The sequence below is a fragment of the Pteropus medius genome, unplaced genomic scaffold (assembly GCF_902729225.1).
Source record: "Pteropus medius unplaced genomic scaffold, Ma_sr-lr_union100, whole genome shotgun sequence".
Lineage (NCBI taxonomy): Eukaryota > Metazoa > Chordata > Mammalia > Chiroptera > Pteropodidae > Pteropus > Pteropus medius.
In genome coordinates this window covers 5170658-5191015 of record NW_024350927.1, presented here as the reverse complement: position 1 = coordinate 5191015, position 20358 = coordinate 5170658, and the positions used below count along the sequence as shown (strand labels likewise).

The 20358-nt window shown below is 45.6% G+C and overlaps 1 protein-coding gene across 2 annotated transcripts; it reads right to left on the bottom strand.

Annotated features, from left to right (window-relative positions):
- Positions 1-255: 255 nt before the first annotated feature.
- Positions 256-19016, bottom strand: EXOSC10 (exosome component 10). Of its 2 annotated transcripts, XM_039842231.1 has the most exons (25): positions 18855-19016; positions 17132-17268; positions 16351-16474; positions 15292-15396; positions 14606-14771; positions 14333-14447; positions 13198-13273; positions 12867-12977; positions 12528-12671; positions 11842-12032; positions 10692-10848; positions 10378-10526; positions 10152-10202; positions 9394-9505; positions 8253-8303; positions 8009-8093; positions 7808-7920; positions 6018-6113; positions 5699-5773; positions 4443-4530; positions 3240-3313; positions 2493-2664; positions 1585-1643; positions 1034-1110; positions 256-393 (listed from the first exon to the last, which is right to left on the bottom strand). In XM_039842231.1, exons 1-25 carry the CDS (start codon positions 18963-18965, stop codon positions 363-365), a joined length of 2670 nt encoding a protein of 889 aa, XP_039698165.1. In that variant the 5' UTR covers positions 18966-19016; the 3' UTR covers positions 256-362. The 2 variants fall into 2 exon arrangements, with proteins under 2 accessions (XP_039698165.1, XP_039698166.1); XM_039842232.1 differs by lacking the exons at positions 256-393; positions 1034-1110; positions 1585-1643; ... (1 more) ...; positions 3240-3313; positions 4443-4530 and adding an exon at positions 4582-5317.
- Positions 19017-20358: the final 1342 nt, after the last annotated feature.

Sequence of the window (20358 nt, the reverse complement as noted above, 5' to 3'; positions counted from 1 at the left end):
AGTAAAATGGCCCACGACCCTCCTGACGTGGAGTCAGATGGGCATCGCGCTCCCTGCCTTGCAGATGCCGCCCTTTTCGGGGTCCCAGGGGTCTTGCCTTCCTCCTTGGGGGTGGCTCTGGATCGCTCCGGAATCACAGTCTCCTCCAAGGGTGCACTTACCAGACAGCTGGGTGGGTGATCTGAGCAGAATGGGATCTGCCCTCTCCCGCCAGCGCCGTGGCGGCAGCGAAAGAAAAGCCAGGAACCAGCTTTCTTCCAGTAAGAACTACTTTTAATGGTTTAAAAATGAGTCTGTACAAAACCAGCACCACCATCTGGTGCCTCCAGTCTACCAGGGGGGCCCAGGGGTCTCTTCCGACACTATCTCTTTGGCCAGTTGTGCCTGAAGCCCCTGCAGAGACAAAGTGAAAACAAAAGTTACTTCCGGTTTGGCTGGACGTTTGCTCTCGGCCTGTATATAAAATGCTGTAAACCTTAATAATGCAGAACTGAGGGAGAATGCTTTGTTCCTGGTCCTGGAGACCTGAGCAGAGCAGCGGTGCGGACCGACCCCCACCCTCCTGCCCCCCACGCAGTGTGGGCTGGGGCAGTACCCTGAGGCCCAACAGGTGACAAAGATCTGATGGCAGGTTGCTTGTCATACCACACCCTAGGGTGAGTCCTCTGACCTCAGGGTCTGCTTTAAAGATTAGGATTTCTTGCTTTTAACTAAAATATTCTTTAACAGAGACAACCCATTTGCTTATTGATTTGCTTCCTCCTTCTTCAGAAGCAGGCTCCTCTAGGAAGAGGGCACGCCTGTTTTCTGTGAGGTGACCCTGACAACCTGTCTGGTAACAGGTGGAGAGGGCTAAGAAGGACTGGAATTTCAGATGGAGTGACTGAGACTGGTATGTGGCACCCGCAATCACCCCCCTGCCCAACCTCGGCTGTCCCAGTGTCAGAGGGGGATTTGGTCCCGAGAGGCTCTCAGTCTTTCCAGTCGAGACCTCTAAGCAGAAGCTGGGTGTCAGGGGCCCTCCACCACATACCTGTCTGACTTTTCTGTTGGAAAGGACATGCTTTTGTTTCCCATGGATTGTTTAAGTTTTTTGGCAGCAAAGCATTTCTGGAGAAAAAAAAAAGCACAGCAGATAAGATACACAGGAAAACACCACCGGCGTGACTTCAGTTTTCTTGCGACTGGACCTTTCTTGGTGGGTCCGAAGGCGAGGGTGCCAGGAGGAGCTACTGAAAAATCTGGAGAGCTCCACGGGCCAAGCTTCCAGCCACATTTGGATCTGACTGCACCAGCACCACGTGGGGCGGAGGCAGGCCTGTGCTGGCACAAAAGGAGTGTTTTTGGCCCGTGGCTGTAATTCCCATGGGAGCAAACACAGGAAAAACTCCCTTTAAAATCACATGCCAGCTTTTATAGCCTCCTTAAATTTTTTTTTTATTGATGGGTATTTGTCTGTCCTAGGGAGGAAATGAGGTGAGAGAAAAGACATGCGGACAGAGGATCTTGGACAGACCGTCTCCCAGCAACGGAAGAGGCAGGACTGTACGTGCCACGCGCGCAACTCTCACATATAGTTCTTACCTTGCCAGACGGGGTCTGCTTATTCGGATCAAACTGGGAGGGTTTGGACTTGCTGTTTCCTGAAAGGCAAGAGAAGAGATGCTGGCGATCAATCATGTAAATGAGTTAACACACACTTGGGCTCATTACTGGGCTGGGCCCACAATACCCAGGAAGCGTGGGCTGTCAGTTTGTTAGCCTGTTTATGATGAGTGACTTCGGGCTGCTGTAAATTCGTATGTCACGTTCCCAGGAGCTAAGGGCAGCCTGAAGACTCGGCTCATTTCTCACAGATCTAGTCTCAGGTCAGGGGCAGGTGCTAAAGCACTGGGCTCTTTTACATCAAGAAAATGCAGTCTGGTCTGTGCTGGATGAACACCACTGCTGATAAGCTGGGCTTGGAGGCGACAATACCGCAGGAAAGCCTGTGTGGACCGCCCCGCCCTGCCTTCTCTCTCTTCAAAGGGACATGGTGGCAAGGAGGCCGATCGGGTCGGGAGTGCCATCCGCAGCCCCTCAAAGTAGATGGCCTCCCACCGGCTAAGAAACCAAAGCTTTATGGGCATCAGGTGTTTTCAACAAACAAGATCTTTAGCGTGTGTGTGCGCGTGCACACGTGTGTCTGTGCGAAAATATGTTTGTGGGCACAAGCTACTGTGAAGAAGGATGAAGCCACTTTAAAATGGATGCCATCTTGCTAAGCCACTATAGCGGCCGGTGCAAGCCAGCTCCAGTGGCGCAAGGGCAGTCTGGTAGGCAGTGGGTTTCCGTCCAGGCACGGCCATTTCTCTATATCACTCAACTAATGCTTGGTTAGCGCCACGTCCTGGGCAGGGCCATGTCTGCGCCTGAGCCATGTTCCCTTTACCCTCCAGCCTCCCACCTGACATGGCCAGACAGTCCTGACAGGGCACTGGACCTGGCCTCACCAGCAAAAGCTGTGAAATCCGACTTGCTGTAGTCATAAGGGGTAAAATCCTTTTCGGGTGGATCTGGGTCTTTTGGCTTCTTGGAGATTTTGAGTCGTTTCTTCTCTTGTTTCTGTTCTGTGGTCCGTGGGTCACTCGTTGTTCGCTCTCTCTTCCTGGCAGTGTTCTCGAGCTGTAGATCCAACACGCCCATAGGAAGGAAGCACAGAGGTACGTGAGTGGTGATGATCCCGGTGCCTCCGGGGTGAGCACACTGCTAGGGGTCTGGCTGCCTGCTATGCTGTGAAAATCGACTCGGTGACGGGGAGAGGGGTGCTGGCTGCGAGCCTGAGCGGGGCTAGTGCCAGGTGGAACGAGTTCCTAGCTGGAGAAAAGCATCGGGCCATTGAGGAAGGCAGGGCGAGAATATTTACGAGGGCAGAGTGGGACACAGGACAGCTTCAGTACTTCGTCTCCTGCTAGTCGCATGGTACGATATATTTACTATAAACACAGAGTAAGGAATCATCTAAGAGGATTTACAAGATCAACCTTTAGGAGAGAAAATAAGGCAGGCACTGACTGATAGGCTAAAATGAACTGGAAAGACAACAGCATAATCTGAAGCACAGTAAGTCCACGGCCATACCGCCCTGGACACGCCCGATCTGAGGCACAGGTGAGCCCTCCTGACAGCTGAGGAAAATCCTGACAATAACCAGGCGCATCTCGTTTCTTAAAAGAAAAAGCAGAAAAGCCAGCACGTACGGCAGCTTGCTGTCGGACAGACACGGCCTGCTTTGCTGTCGCTTTGTACTCTTCGTTGGCCTGGTCCCGGGCAGCTGCAAGAGAGAGAACTGTCTGTGCTCGCCGACCCCAGCAGCCGAGGCTCTGTCCTCCCCCGGCCAACCTGTCTGCTGTGGTACCTGCTGAGCGCACTGCGGGCTCCTCGGCCTCCTCTGCTGGTTCCGCCTCAGCCCCCAGTCTGAAGGGTGGCTGCTCTCAATGACACCCTCCCCGTAGCCGCTCCTCCCCCAAGAACCCAAACCCATACAGCCAATGGCCTATTTGACATCTGAGAATGTTTAACGAAAATCTCAACATGTCAAAGACCAGAACCAAAGCCTCTTCTGCCTCAAGCCGGCTCCCCCTCTATAGTCTCAGTCTCTGGATGGCAACTCCGTCTTTCTAGTTTTTCAGGACAAAACCTTCTTGCACCCACAGGTCCTTCCTTCCTCTCACATACCGCACCTAATGCGTCATCACATGCTGCTGGCGTAACTACAGGGTACATCCAGTCTCGCCAGCTCCTGCCACGTCCTCTGCTACTACGCTGTGCAAGCCAGCATCACCTCTCACCTGATTACCGCCTTGACTCCTGCCCGGCTCCCGCCCGTGCCCTCTGTACTCCCCATGCGGCGGCCAGAGTGGCCCTTCTCAAGTGTCAGTTCACGTCCCTCTTCTGCTCGCAGCCTCCGAGGCTGCCTGTCACTGCAGCACCCTCCAAAGTCCTTCCCATGGGCCCTGCTACTCTCCTTCCTCATCTCGGGCCTCGCTTCTATGTCCCCTTGGCTTCACCACACTGCCACCCAGGAGCACGCCCTGCGAGCCACCGCCTGGGGGCCTAGGCCTCACTGTACGGAACACGCCACCCCCAGATGTCCCATTGAGCAGAGGCTGCCTTCTCTAACCACTAGGTAGAAAGAGCCGCCACACCCCCTCGTGCCGTCCCCCCCAGCACTTCCTACCTCTGTCTGCGTAATGCCCACTGCCATCTGACAACATACGTTAAGTGGTTTATTGTCCACTGTCCCTCAGTAGAAGGCAAACTCCACAGAGCAGGGCTATGTCTGTTTTGTTCACTGCTGTATCTGGCAGTTCGTTGAACGACTGACCAACCGGCATGATGCGCCAGGGCTACTCCCTAACGTCCACACTGACTGGCCGAGGTTACAAGGAAGTGAATGCTACCTGTTTGCTCAGCTGCCTTCTTCTTGGCAGTTTCTTTAGATTCTTTTTGTACCTGTACCTGGCTTGCCAGCTTCCAACGGTTGCTGATCTATAATGAAAACAAACAAAACAAAAAAACTCCAAAACTCAGCCACCTAGGAATGTTTTATTTTTTGTTTAATGAGGTGATGGCAGGGCATGCTAACCTAATAACTACACACATTCTAAGTCATAATTCCAAATCTGATGACACACAAAAAAAATAAAATCTCATGCTGGCTTTATTTATAAAATACTTATTAGGAAGGACAAAGTACAACTGTGGTCCAAGAGGCACTGGGCCGGATGCTTTCATATCCAACATCTCATTCGATCCCTTCTAAAATCCTAGCACAAAGGTATTATCATCACCCCACTTCAGAGACAGGAGACAGGCTCAGAGAAGCTAAACAGCTCATCCGAGGGGACATGGAGCTGGGATTCAAGGTAGGACTCTGCAAGTCTGATGTGCTTCTTTCTGATACCACGTTTACCTGTGGCATTAGAACACATCTAGGTGATAGTCACGTAAGCATGGTAAGGGAGCTTTGGTTGTTGAATGTGGCACAACCAGGAGGGGAAAGAGGACAGAAGGCAAAACCTCCACCTGACCCCCCTTTCTAAAAACAAGCTAAACACCAGCGCCAGGGCTGAAGCCCATCAGGGATTGAACTGGATTCTCGTGGCCTAATGAAAGAGCAGTGCTGGTGGGCAGAGGGAGCCAGGCCACCCATCTGATCAGAGCAGGCACTTCCTGCAGGGAGGAAGAAGGCTTTTAACAGACAATTAACACGCTGGCTCCCAGGAACATCTCATGGGGATCCAGGGAAGGTGTTTTCTTATTCTTATTCATAATGCTGTTAAAAACAAACCAAACAATATAAAACAGAGTGTTTTAAAATTTACGCTGTCACCTTTAAGAGCTTTAAATATTCATATATTAAAATGCATCAAGCTGTACATTTAATATCTGTACTTTACTGCATTTAATTAAACCTCAATTAAAAAAAAAAAAAATCAACCAAAAAAACAAAGACCTGTTTCTTATAAAGGTTCCCGAATGTTTTCAAGAATCAGATTAAAGTTCTGGTCCCTCTCTGCAAACAATGCTTATATATAAAGTGTTTTTGCATTCATTCTCAGGGGTGGCCTTGCTTAAAACAGAAACCTGGTTCAAAAAATTAAGCAGTCCCCTTTTCTTAGAAAGCCACTCTTAGAAAGGATGACAATCCACTTACTTCATAGATTTTCGATGATGGATCGAACTTCGCTGCCTGAGAAATGTGAGCATGGTGTTCTACTGAAGGCAGAAACTAGAGAAATGAAAACAGTCATGTTAAATGCTATAAGAAACGGCATCTGGACCAGACTTCACTCAAATGAGGCATTCTTACTGGTTTCGTCCTTGACCTCTATCCCCAACTTGGACACTGGGGACAACCGACACACACTGCATTCTCTCTGAGGGCCCCTGGCTTCTTTTCCAGGCAAAAACACATACAGTTGCGGAAATCTCTACCTATTCTGTCAGCCTTAACATACACGACGATTACGTACCATCCTGAATGGATTTTCAAAGGACTCCATTATGTTCTGGGCTTTTTTCTGTGCAACCGTTAACAGACCCTGTCCAGTTTCTTCAGCACTAGGTTCCTGCAGAAACAAAAAATGCTCACTCAAAACTGTAAACATTCTGTGACATTAAGATGTAAGCAAGAGAATAACAGCTCATGTTTTTCAGCCTCTCCCATGTATGACATTAGAACAGGCTGTAATAGTGCTCTGCTGGGTGTTTAATACGTATTTAATGAATCGATGAGTCTGTGTCCTTATAACCTAAGAAGTATGCGGTACTTTTAGCATCTTACAGATGAGGAACCTGAGGCTTGCAGAGGTCGAGGAAGTCTTCTAGGGCCTTATAGCTAACAGGGGCAGCACAAGGATTTGAACCCAGGTGTCTCTGGTTCTAGAACTTGAAGTCATAACCTGACACTTACCTGAAATTTACAATTATAAACCTTTATGGGTAATCAATGTAATTATGCAACAGAAGGTTGCTTCAAACTGGATTCGTAAAACGTGCGCCATCCCTTTGCTTACTCCGTGGTGACAGTCCCCACCACCCAGAGCACAGAGAGCCTGCAGCCTCCTTTAGACCAAGTGAGGCAGCTTGGTGGTCAAGTGGCCGGAAATGCATGTGTGCATTTAGCTGCTTCATCACCTTGACGGCTCATTAACTCTCGCCAACTAAAGCCCCCAGACTTCTTTCCTCGTGAATCACTGAAGCAAGACTCAATCTAATTTCATGTAATTAAGTGAAAAAGAAAGCTGACCCCCCGGTAGTAAACTTTGCAGCGGCATTGCACTGTCCTGGCTTTGGCCCAGCATCTCAGTGTGACAGCATGGCTGCGGACTGTAACCTGTAACCTACCGAAGCACCCAGCTCTGCACCATTTAAGCATCTGCTAAGCTTGATACTTGTCTCTATCCACATAGAGAGTAATCTTGCTTCTCTTTCTTAGTTCTTTCTAGAAATCATGATGTTTCCTTTCTACCGTGTCTGTTGTTTGTGGTATTCAGAGTTTTATCTGTACTTTCCTTTCACCCCTGGTCGTTTCGGGATTCAGAAATCCTGACCAACAAATGCACCCCGTCTTCCTTTTGCAAAAAACCCTGTAGTTTAAGTCACTGGCAGAAATGAGAAGCCTGCTGTGTACGACTGGGATAAGCTGTCAGCACCCAATGCATAATCCAGCAACACAGCCAGGCCCCGGCTGGCTACACTGGGTCTCCAGACTAAATGGAGTCACTATCTACTACATTCAGGCTCTTTCTGGAATGGGATATGAGTTCCCACCCTTAACTAGCGCCCGCATATCCTGCTCTTCACTTTCTTTAATGAGCTGTAGTGTCGAGAAATACTTTTCAAAGTTTTCTCTTCTTCATCCAAAGCACACGTAGGCTGGCTGGTGTTAGCAGGAAGGTACATGCAGCTTACACTACAGTCCATTAGAGAGAGCTCACTCCATCCCTCCGGGAACCAGGTGGCTGTGTGGGAAAAGTCCTGCTTGTTCCCATGGTAGCCCAGGCCCTCCTCCCTGCCGGGCAGTAACGAGTACTAAATGGTCAACTCTTCTTTGAAGGTTTCTTCACAAGGAGTTCACAAGTGAATCTTCCACCAGAGCTGCAAACCACCTTGACGATCTGTCTCTGTGCTGATCCCCACTGTTGCTGGATTTTGCTTTTTTTGGCATTAGCCCCAAGGGTGGATGCGACCCTCCAGGCATAAAAACCTCATAAACCCCTGCGGGTTGACATCACCTCACTGACGCTGCCATGTTACTCACATTAAATAGTGTGATGACAGCGGTAGCAATAAGGCATTTGGTATCCAGCAGGGCCTCCTCCTCCTCTCTTCCACCAGGGAAGAGGCCTGTCTGTTTCTGCGCTGGCACAGGCCCTAAAGGGATGGAAGTCAGCACGGTCAAAGCCTCCTGGATTGAGCACCAGGCACCTTCCCAGCCTCCCCAGGATTCCCAGGGCCTCACCACTGCCATTGGTTGAGATGACAGGACAGCCATCTGAAGGGGTGTGGGAGCAGTCATGAGGTCCAAAGAGAACATTCTCCAATCTCTGCGTCAAAAAGAAACCAACAGGCCACAGTGAAAAGCCTGCAAGCAAGCAGCAGCTTTCCGCTTGCAGCTCTAGGCTGGCCTCTGACAGGGAGGGTATTGCGCGCTGGCTTGGATCGCTATCTTCCTAAAAGAAGGGACAGCACACGCATCAATCTACCTCGGGACTGGGCAGTGGTCCGCTCTTCTTCACTCCAGCTGCAACTTCAGACTAAAGAAGAAAAACAAAAAGAATTTGAGGAAAGCTGCCTAAGCTTAATGGCACACATATTTTTTTCCCTCAGTGCAGACTGTGTTTTTCAAGAGCCCAGAGATTTTCTTCATCCCTCCATCCCATCGAGTGCCTGGCACTATAATTACTGAGTGCTCAATAATTTTTTGTTGAATCGAAGAATAAAATCCTTTATCGTGACTAGGCACAATACCGAAGGATTCCAAAGAGCTTGGACAAACTGTGGAGCTAAGAAAAGTTTTAACATGAAGACTGCACATGTGTTTATCCTCAGTCTTCTTTTTTACTTCAAGGGGGCTGATTTTAAGTCTTCCTGAATCAATAATCTTTCAAAAAATTACAAACACACTCGGGGAGACATACGCAGCTGTATTTTTGGCTGGATTTCCTGCTTTCACCTAAATATGTCTAAACTTTAGTATCTCCTTCACAAAATTAGCTCTTTCTGAACTCTCCATTTCTCCCCAATGTTCTCGTATTTTCCCAGTCACCCAGGCTTTATATTTGGAGTGAGTCATCTTTGACTCAACTTCCATTAACTCCGAATCCACTTGGCACTCAGAGAAAACACCTCTATGTCCTTAACATAGCACTCAAAAAAGATATGGTGGCCATTTTCACCTTCTGTTATTAAGTCCCATCAATCTTTTCTTCCGCTTATGCTTCTTGTACCTGTCCTTTCCTTTCATTTCTGTGACCACCACACTCATCAGGGCACTATCACTTCGCATCTGGACCCCTGCCAGGTTCCAGGACGAGCTCCCTGCGCCGAGATCCCCACTCCATTTTACTGCATCAAGTTAATGGCCTCCAGACAACAGCTAACCAGCCCAGTCACTAGACATTATTTGCTGCTGGGTTATCAAAAATAAAGTCATAAAGTAAGGATAAGCTTTAGCTTTTGACTATCATAAAGATGACACACACACACTGGATTTCCTAATCTCTATTATTTTCTTGGCGTTTCTTAGAATAAAGACCAGATCATGTACGAATGAGACTACAAGGAGTAAGGGAGTAAGATGCTCACAGACAGAACAGGCCTGCTTTCGGCAGGAAAGCTTCTTACCTTCAGCAAGGGCATCTCGCGAGCTTGTTGGATTAGAAGGTGCATCTCATTGATCTGCTGCCGCACAAGAGGCGGTACAGGGTTACAGCAGGCTATAATGCCCTGAGGTTCCCTGAAGGCAAGTAAGAACATATTCAACTCATGAGTCACAAACACAGCCCTCAAAGGCTTCCAGATAAGAACAACGAGCAGGTAAAGGCAGAGTGCCACAGCCAAGGTGAAGACTAAGGAAACACATTCACGCCAGGGCAGCCCAGGCCAGCAGCGGCTTCCACACGTACTCCATGCTGCACCAAGCTTTGATGGGCTCCAGCTAACGGGACAAGCTGGAAAGAAGGACCACAGCTCTGCTGATTTGCCATTTTGCAATGTGGTGAACAGAATATTGTGAATTTTCATTCTGTAGTTTTACTTCAATTAACATCATAAAACATTTAAAATCATGGGAGGCCTTAGTTTGGAAGAAAGTACAGATGAGAGAATCTGACACATTCTTCTCCTGAAAGTGGAAGCCAATGCCACAGGCTCAGAGACTAACATGGGAGTCAACAGAAGGCACAACCATTGAAAAGGTGTCAGTTTAGAAATTTTAGCTCCTAAATGGCAGCCCGAGGGCAGAAATTCTGAATTCCTTGGAGTGCTAATCTTCTCAGAGTAAACGGCCTTGAGGTAATAACAATCAGAGAAGCTTGATTTTGAAGGTCAGCGTTTCCCTACTGAGAAAGTCGGGCATATTAATAATCAGTTCTCAGACTCACTTTGGCAGTTCTTCGGCTATCTTTAGCATCATGTGGTTTGGCAGTACATATCTGGAACAAAACACACAATGGGATCACATTAAATTCAGCCAGCAAGTCCCATTACATGCTGTAACCAAGGGGAAAACGTAACTGACTTTCATGGCAAAAAGAAAAAAGTCCATTATTTCCTTGTTAGCAGATCTACTCATTCTAAGAAATGTGGAAAGAATCGCTGGTCCCTTACCCGTAACTTTCATCTTCTCTCCGAGCGGTTTTATCCCTCCAGGCGAACAGCAGCTGAAAGGCTGTCAGCTGCTGAGTGTTGAGATGCTTTTTCTGTTTCCTGTACAGTTCCAGGTAGGACTCGTCAGTGAAGATAGGTTTGATGAACTTCTGCAAAATATTACGGAACATTCAAGATTTAGTGTGAATCAAAACTGTGCCCAAAGCTCTTCGAAACATCTGGTTCTTTTCATAAATGTAAAGAGCGAAGGGAAGAATTGAGATCTAATCAGAAATGAAGAGCACGTCTGGGTTTGAGTGACGGGCGAGTTTTACCTTGAGGCAGATATCCCTGCTCCGCTGCCACACCACCTGCAACTGAACGGGCTGCCCGTTGCCTCGCTCCCACAGTTCCAGCCTCATTTTATCATAAATGTAAAGCAAGTAATGGGTGTCATCCCGGGCGTAGTTGAGCATTTCCTCGGGCAGAGGCCTATAATTGCAAAGAAGAAAATTGTTTCACTAATTTTCCCTAGGAGTGGCAATTTCATTTGTCTACTGTGTGTGTTAAGTCTTACTTGGCTCCTTTTGAAATCAAAGATGTTTTCACAGCCAATACAATCGTTCTATTGACCTTTCCTGCATTTTAACATGACAAGCCGTTGTTTCACAGCTGGGTAGAAAGCGCGGCAGGATAATGGTGTAAAGGAAGAGCTCTCTCATTCTGAGTTTGAATCTTGGCTCCAGATATATCTGTCCTTGGACATGGCACTTCCGCTTTCTGAGCTCCCTCTACTTACCCATAAAGAAATGGAAAAGTGCCTCATGGGCTGCTGTGAAGATCGCACAGGACAACGTCCCTAAGGCTCTTAGCTGGTGCATGGCACGTGGCCAAGGTTAAATAACAGGTATTAATTTTTAGATTTTGTCAATTTTCATCTTATATTTGGGCTTTGTTAGATTCTCTTTAGAAATTCTGGCATGCAGAATTGGAGAAAAGCTTAATGGCTTCTTTGCGTAACAGCTACAACCTACGGGAGGAAGCTAGCCATCCGAAAATGATCAAGCTGAGCAAGAATTCCAGAAAGTGCAGAGGACTCTATTACAATCTTACACTGTAGTAAACATTTATTATAAAGTCAAATCAACTATGTATCTTAGAATCCTCTCACATTCATGGGAGATCATCTCATACACATACAGCCAAATCTAATAGGGAGATTCGAGATTCAAACAAGAGACTGACACGGACAAACACTAACATGGCACGTCTCTTTCAACCACTATTCCACGAAGCAGAGTGTAACAGAATCAGCCCAACATACTCCACGTCATCACACTAAAACTTCCGGTTTCACGTTATGTCACTGAAAACAGCTGGAGAAAAGCCATTCATTATAGGCTGAACAGAGGTCTCTGTGGACGAGGTTAATGAACACCATGCTTCCTTCTGCCATCTGTACTTCCTTGTCAAGAGCAAACTGACCGTATTCTCCAGTCGGCCAGCTGATACTGCTTGTTCGACTCCACGTTGCAGTAGAGTTTCAGCAGATGATCAAGCGAGTGCCTGCCCAGGTTAAGAAGGCGCGCTGCCTGGTGGGTATCAAACATGTTCACGACATACAACCCGAAGTCTTTCTGTAGCCATTCTATGTCTGAATCAGCACCATGGAAGACCTGAAAACAAAACCAGAGTCGTGCAGTGTAATGTGTGTGAGGCCACTTGTGCTCTCAAAAGAACTCTGCCTCTAGGTTACCAGAACACTGGAATTAGAAGCCAGGAGAAAGATTAAGATGGGCTCAGTTAAATGCTTCTTATAATTTGGGCCCAGCCTTCTATACTCCTAGTTGCACACTCTTAAAGTCTGCTAACAGCCAATCATTCTAAGAAAGCAGCTCTACTAGCTTCCAGGGCAGTCATTAAGTTCAAACTATCTTGATGCCACGGGCTTATTGCAGTAGTCATTAAAATGATTTAACATTTTTTTTCTGGCTGGTAATGAGCTAAGTCTTAGCTGTTCTAACAGCAGTTTAGAGTGTGGTACCCCAGTGTAGGAAATTACAATGATGCCTCTCGACTTTATTGGGTCTATGTTGAAATAATGAAACAGTAAACTAAAAAGCAGTTAAATCTTGCACTCGCACGCAAGAGCTGAAAAACGGCTGGCTGACCTTAACAATAGCTGGGTCTGTGAGGCTCTCATTGAGAATGTACATGTCACTTCGAAGCTCCAGGGTGTCAACGATGAAGTCTTCCGTTCGAGTGGAAATCTGCATCAGGCAGGTCAGCCCCAAGAAGCTCCTGTAGGAGTGGTGCTAACACACGTAAAAAAAGGGAGATGAGGAAGCAGATTTTATTAGGCTTTCCTCCTCTGCTGATTTTGAAGTCATTTATAAAGCAGTTCTACGATGAACATTGAACAAAAAATAGATTTAAATCAGTATCAATTTTACATCTGTCGAGTAGGTGAACTCACAGAAAAATTTCACTCAAGGTCATTTACAAGTTACCTCCAAGTCCACAGCAAATTCTTGACAATTCAAGAGTTTTTCGTTGAGTTCCACTAGTTCATCCAGGGAGGATACAAAATGGCAGGGTGTTTCTCCTACAGGTCGATATAACTGGATCGCAAAAGTATAGGTAGAAAAAGAGAGGAATGTTAAGAATCACCTTTCACTAAAGTACAAAATGAATTATCAGTTCAAAAAATGACCCAAAGTTGCAACTCATTATTTTAAAGATATTTAAGGAAAACCAAAATGACATCGACTAATCTAGTTATTTGACTCTTCCTGGGCTACTCAGCACCAGCCATAAACTAAGCTGGGTTTGGGTACTAACCTGGGGTTGTGGCTTTTGAAGGACTGAATCCGGTGGAGTGAAGTGATCTAGTTCATACTGATAAGGATGTGCAAACCTGAACGAATAAAACAAAAAGAAAAATCGTTTTGATTAATTCCGTGATTTGAGGAAAAACTGCTTTAATCCAATTTGTAAAAACGAATGAGAAAAGATTATTGTGAAAATATTTTCTCTGTATAAAAAGCATCACTATTTCAATGATGATTCAAGTCCACCAAAAAAAAAATCAGGTGATACTTACCCTTTAAGTACGGTAACTAAAAATCTGCTCATTTATAAAGATTTCAGTGCTTATCTGCAAAACAATGTTTGACTGGTGTTGTGGATGATACAAAAATATGAATATATAATTCCTTGTGGTTTGGAATAACAGATCTGTAAAGTGAGAGGATGGAACAAATATGGCCAGATATCAAATGATGTATTTTTTCTGTTCCTCCGTCATATGCTTGCATAAAAATGGCGAGTCTGTGGGCTCCTTGAGGGCAGGGTTGCCTCTCACCGCCTTTTTCTCCTTAGCATTTAGCCTGCGGCTTGCAGTGCAGAGCTGGGCTGGAGGAGTCTGACAGACTGGCTATAGGGGAGAAAAAGACCAACGCTAACAAGGTTTTCATTGCCTTTTCTCTTTATACTGAAGGCAAAGTCCTTTTGTCTATGTTAAGTCAAGTTTTTCCAAAATGCTTATACTGCCAGTGGAAAATGCCTTTCCTTACTGAATTGATTAGTGAGCTTTCCCTTACTGCTTGAGTCCCCACCTAACAAGAAAGGCAGCGTGGTACAGCGGAAGAACAATTTCAAGAAAAGTTGAGTTTAAAGGTCTAGTTCTGTGGGAAGCCAGCAGCTCTAATTCTGTTTTCACATCTTCACAATGGCAATGAGGGCAACTGCGACCTCTCCACTGAAGGTCACGGAAGATGATGGTTGTGAGGCCCTCTGTGAGTACACACAGGAGGTTTCATGATGAGATCCGTGTTAAGATAAGGAGAAATCACCTCAATTCTTTGTGTAATATGTAAAATATGTTTAAAACGTATTTTACTAAAGTAAAACACAGTGAAAATGTGGCATAACAATGAGTACTCACAGCAGAAAGTTCCGACTGGCAAACACTTACATGTCCTGCTCCACCTGCTGGGTTCTTTGCTGATGGATGAAATCCGCCAGCGCAGGGGGGACATCCAAGTCCTCAGGACGGTCTTGTGGACGGTCCCGCCTTTCTTTAGAGAGTGCTGGAGACCCAAGCAATGACAAAAACACCATCACAAAAGAGGCAAACACATTCACATCTTGTCTAGTTATGGAGGTTAACTGGCTCCCTCGAAGAAAGGGAGGTGGGAGGGAGACCTCCTCCCGTTTGTTTCTGTGAGGCAGAGCTCGCGCTACTCACCCTGGGGGAGGGGTTTCTGAGCATTGGGCTTGATGAAGATTTTAGGAAGAAACGGCGTGTTGGAATTATCAATCTTCTCCCGAAATTTAAGCTGAGGTCGGATGATGTTTTTTGCATGAAGCAGCCGGAAAGTTTCAGATTTTGATTTTTTGCTATATTCTCCTGCCTATGATCAACAAATACAATGAATACTTTATAATATAGCAACTTGATGAATTAGAAAAATAAAATTCCAATTTATGCCTTCCAAGAGCCATTCATTGAAGAATGTATGTGTGTGAGACTGGGGGCGTGCAAAGTAGAGAAGAGGGTGTAATTAGGTTGTGTCTGTTTATGAGAATGAATTAGGCAGTGGCCAGTTCTGTGTCCAAAAACTTAGAATAGAAATGCAAATTTTAGTATGGGCAAAAGCTGACATTAGAAGCTCTAGTGCAGCAGTCCCCAACCTTTTTGGCACCAGGGTCCAGTGCTCCTATGAGAATCTAATGCCTGAGGATCTGAGGTGTAGCTGAAGGGGTGATGCTAGTGCTGGGGAGCAGCTGCAGATACAGATGAAGCTTCTCGCAATGGCCCGCTGCTCACTTCCTGCTGTGTGGCCCAGTTCCTAACAGGCCACGGACTGGTATTGGTCCATGGCCTGGGGGTTAGGGACCCCTGGTCTAGTGAATCTAAAACGGAGCTCTCACCTTACGGTTCCAACTGGATACTATTGTTTTGGGGACCTGCAATCCTGCAGGAAGGACAGGCTGCTGATTCTTATTCACGCCTGATGCTTCATCCAGTAAAATACCCTAAGAGTGGAAGAGATATTAGTTTAGTATCTTCCTTTCAAGGTTAACAAAGTTAATTATCTACAATTTTAAAAAAATATTTTCAGAGAATTATATGTGAGGATACATAAGAGTGGATAATAAAAGATAGGGAAGTTATCAGCTACTCCTAATCTTTATTCAACTCTCTTTATACTTCTGAATTGGGCTGAAAATTCAAAACTGATTTAACAGTGTGATGTTGCTCAACAAAATTAAAAAGACCCTAGACTACATGTATTAAACATAGAAGGATGGCATTGAGAACGAGAACGAAGGGTGCCCTGATCTGCTCTGGAATGTAGAAGTAGATGTGGAGTATCAGTTTGGGCACAACTAACAGAAGTGCACCCAGGTGACAAACAGCAGCATGGCAGGCCTTGAAATCATAAAATAGAAGAAATCACTAAAAGATCTGTGGGCATTCAGACTTGCAAGAGATGACTTCATGGGACAGGAGGGCATGATTTAAATACCTGCAGAACTGACACACGGTTGAGTTTGTTTTGGATGACCTCACTGTATGTCTGTAAATACTGTTCTGCTGCAGAATTAGGCATAAATAGGACAGTAAGCCAGATGGAATGGTCTACGTGAGAGCTGGGTTGTTTAGCAGATTGTGAATAATAGTAAACGCTGACTAAATTTTGGTTGGGCTCTGTATTCAGAAGCCTCTTCTCTTGCAGGCAGATTTATAATAGGTATTTTAAAAAATTGGATTCCACTAGGCAGTGATATTTTCAAATGATATAGCTGAAGATAACTGTGTTATCTGGGGAAAAAGAAGCCAACTATCAGAAGAGAGGAATGTGTTACATGCAAGAAACATAAAACTGTCCTTTCATTTCCTAAGGTACTTGGGTTTCTTTTTCATATTTTAATAATACAAAAGCTCTTCCTTTGTTAGCTATCTTAAGAGGAAGGTGAAGTACTCACCACTCTTTCCAGAATAACGTCATTGGTATCAACTAGCAAATCAAACTTGTCCTCCAGTTCGGTCACTTTCTTTCGATCCTTAATGTTGCTTCGACACCCATGGTATTGCATCACCCTACTCATGCTAAGGACAGGAAATACTTTGATTCATTTGTTTACAATCTGGGAGAAGGCTTGAAAGGCTTGGCTAAGACTCTGCAATACTTTATGATCAAACTAATAAAACGTGGACCCTTCCGGCCAAAATCATTGAGTGGCCTTGGGCAATTCACTAAATCTCGCTAAGGCTCATCTGTTAATCGAAGGAGTGAAAAAAATTACCTCAAAGCTTCCTTCAAATTCTAAAAAATATATAATACTATGTAAACAATGTACTTTGCATTCATTGTTTTAACATGAAATCTAAAACATTCCCTAATTCTGTCCTGGAACAGCTAAACAAAATCCAAGTTTGTGTACGGTCTGTCCTAATACACTTATCAGAAAGCTAATATTCGTGACTCTACAAGTTGTATGAGAGAATCTTGGACTAGGTTTTCAAGTCCTATATTAATTCAAAAAGATTCATTATCTATAGGTATAAGAGTCAATATATTTTAAAAGTTAAACTCAAAATTTACCAAGTAATGTTTCTCTAATGAAAATCCATTGTCTCATTTTTATATTCCATAGCCCTTTATAGCACAGAAAATTATGGTAAGAAAAAACAAATTTCAGGAAACATTATCTACTTCTTTATATTTATTTCTTTCAACATTAGAAAACAATATATAGTACTTACCACTGAAGCAACCTATCTCCCTGTGTTTCACAAAATGCCTGGAAGCCAGGAAAACTTCGATAAAAATCATACTCGTCGCCAAACTGTGGTAGGCCCCCAGATGCCTTGGTGACTGCCACCACTGACCCAAGAGCAAACTGTCAAAACCAGAAAACGAGCATGTTTTGAACATGTATTCCTCATTCATTCAGCAACTATTTTTTTCAACATCTACTAGATAATGAAGATATCCAATCTACAAATATTCATTTAGTGCCAATTTTAGCCCAGGTTCTGAGTATACAATGGTAAACATGAAACCATGTTCTGGAGCTTACTTGGGAGAGTGGGGAGAGGAAGGACAAATACATATATAAAACGACTAATATTCAAACAGCCTGGGTTTGAATCTTGGCTCTGCTACCTATTAACTGTGATCTTGGGCAAGTTATTTCATTTACTTGGACCTTAGTTTCCTTCTCTGAAAAACAGCATTATAAAAGTGCCAACCCTACAGAGTTGTTGAGAGGATTAAATGAGCTAATAAATCACTTTGGATAGTGCTCGACACATAAGTGCTATTATTATTACTACTCAACTTCAGATCCAATGAGTTTTCTACGGGAATTTATTTTGTGTTTTCATTTGGGTGAGCATCACCTAAAAACAATATAAGAATATTCTAGATCCTTTGGCTGACCAACTGATAACGCCTACCACCCACAACTGGATTTATGTTTATGGTTTGGTCAGTGTCAAGTAGCCCTCTATTTTAATTGTTATGTGGTAATGAGAAAAAAATCTGAAGTGGCTGTCCTAGATGGTTGGTCATGTGAAAGCCAAATGACTTCACTGTGAGTTGTGTAATAGAAGTTTTCCAAGAAAAGAGAAAGGAGGTGGGAATTTGAGTTATGGTGGGGTACTTGGTAGCTTGTAGCATGAACGCACCCAATCAGGACCATGGCTAGTGGTCGAGAAACTATTCAGAGACAAATAAATTAATAATAGCATCTGCAAATAATAAATTAGATATATGAGTGGAATTTTGGGAATATGTAGTGCAAAATTATAAGCTATTTTAGTTTCACGGTTTTTAAGAGGTATGCATGAGGTGTTTAAACTTAGTTTTATGTTTCTATATATTGAAGCTAAGCTACACAAAAAATTTAAATGAACCCTGTGTTCCTTAGACGTGGCATTGATAAACGTTCTATGGTACCTACAGGAAGGAGATTCGGTAGCAGCTTTAACAGGTGACATTAAAACCCAGTTTGGGGGATTATGTAGAACACTACGGGAGAGGCAAGAGGCGCCATCTCGGCCGCGGGAGGGGAAGATGCAGGCAGGGATGGGAAACATAAAGGAGCCGAGCGAGCCCCTCCGCACTTGGTTGGGTGGTTCAGGCCTGCGCAGGGGTTGAGGTCGCGAGTGCTGGGGCATCAACGCGACAAAGAAGCCCTTCCTAGTGTGGAGAGGGCTCTCCACACTAAGGGCTGCATGGGCTCAACTCGGGGAACGAGGGGGGTCCTGGGATGCGGGGCGACCCTCAGTGCCCGCGTGCGAGGCCCCGCCCCCGGAGGATGAAGTGAGACTGCGACCGGCGCGGGCAACTGCGCCTCGACCCCAACCCCGGGGCTCCTGAGCGGTGCGCGCGCGGCCGGGCGGGCGGCTGCCAAGAGGTCCTGGGCTCGCTTCCGGCCGATCGCGGGCTGCTCCCGGTGTCCCGGAGGCCCCGAGAACTCACCTTCACGAAGCTGTCTGCGTCCGGAAATCCCGGCAGCACCATCTCTTCGTCGGACTTGGCCGCGCTCGTTGCCGACGGGGCCTTGGATTCTCGGGGGCTGGGAGGCGCCATATTTCCGGCCTGCACGGCTCTTCTCGCGAGAGCGCCCGAGTCGACGCGACGTGCGTGCACTACGCATGTGCAAAGGCCTTCTTAGGGGAGTGTAAGGTAGGGTGTTAGCCACGAATGCTCCACGTAGAGAACTACATTTTTCTTTAACCTCCTGTTGTATGACCCCAACCAGTGATTTAGTGTAAGACCCGGAGGACCCAATTAATCCTCATATTTGAAGCCAGCTCCTCCCAAGCTCTGGATCCGTGCCTCTCTGCCGACTTGATCTTGGCTCCTGCAGTTAATCCCCTCTCTGCCTCGTCTGTTTTCCCTGGCCACAGGTTCATTCCTTACGGCTTACACGTATGTTGGCATCTCCCGACGAAAAAGACAAAACAAAAACACCACCCTACATACACTTCCAGCCTCCATCACATTTCTCTTGCTTCTTGTAGGCAATGCACTACTGGAAAAGGCATACATGCTCCCAGTGTACTTAACCTCCAATGCCTTCTGACTCCTCCAATCACAATCACATGTTCCTCTCCATCTACACTGCCGGAACCACTCTTGTTTAGGCATATTGTGAGAACTCAAAGCATTTGCTAACTGAAGGCCTGGAAGAGCTCGTTTTGAGGGAGGCACTATTAGGCAGCTCAGGGGAGGGATTTGTTAAGTTCGGTGGGTATATCCCCTCTCCTAAGATCAGGAACGGCACGCCCTTAATACATTTGGCCTAGTAGTGTTCAATAAATGGTAGCTTTTACTGTTATTCAGAATATCTTAACAGGATACTTGTTTTTCACTGTTATTCCTCGTTTGCGTACCTCAGGTACATAGGTATCCTGGCAGAACAAAGACATAGCCTAGTTCATTTTAACAATATTTTCGAGCACTTATTTCATATCGTTTAACTTCATGCCATGCGTCAGGATGGGTTATCTCATCTTCAAAACAACTTTATGGGATAGAGCATACTATTATCCACACTTTCAGAGAAGAAAACGAGATTCAGATTCCACCTCTTTTAAAACCTCCCACAGTTCCCTGTTGTCCACAGTATCAGGTTCAAACTCCTCGCCGTTGAACTGTGAGGAAGGCCACAGTCGGGCCCCACTCTACTTTCTGGCCTACTTTTAGTCCTTATTATTCCTTTTGCACTTTTTATTCCCACCGACCACTGAGGCAGACATGCTGAACTATGAGGTCCAACTGTGTGGATCTGCCATTTTATGTATCAAAGATGGCCGAACACCTGCAATCTAATATGGTTCAAGTTAATACTTGCCATTTCTGCACCACACTGTGTCTTTATACCTCTTTACTGCTGAGAATGTCCTTGCTCGCTTCATCTGACAAGCTCACACTCATCCTTTAAGACCCATGGCAAATGTCTCCCTTTTCATGAGGCTTT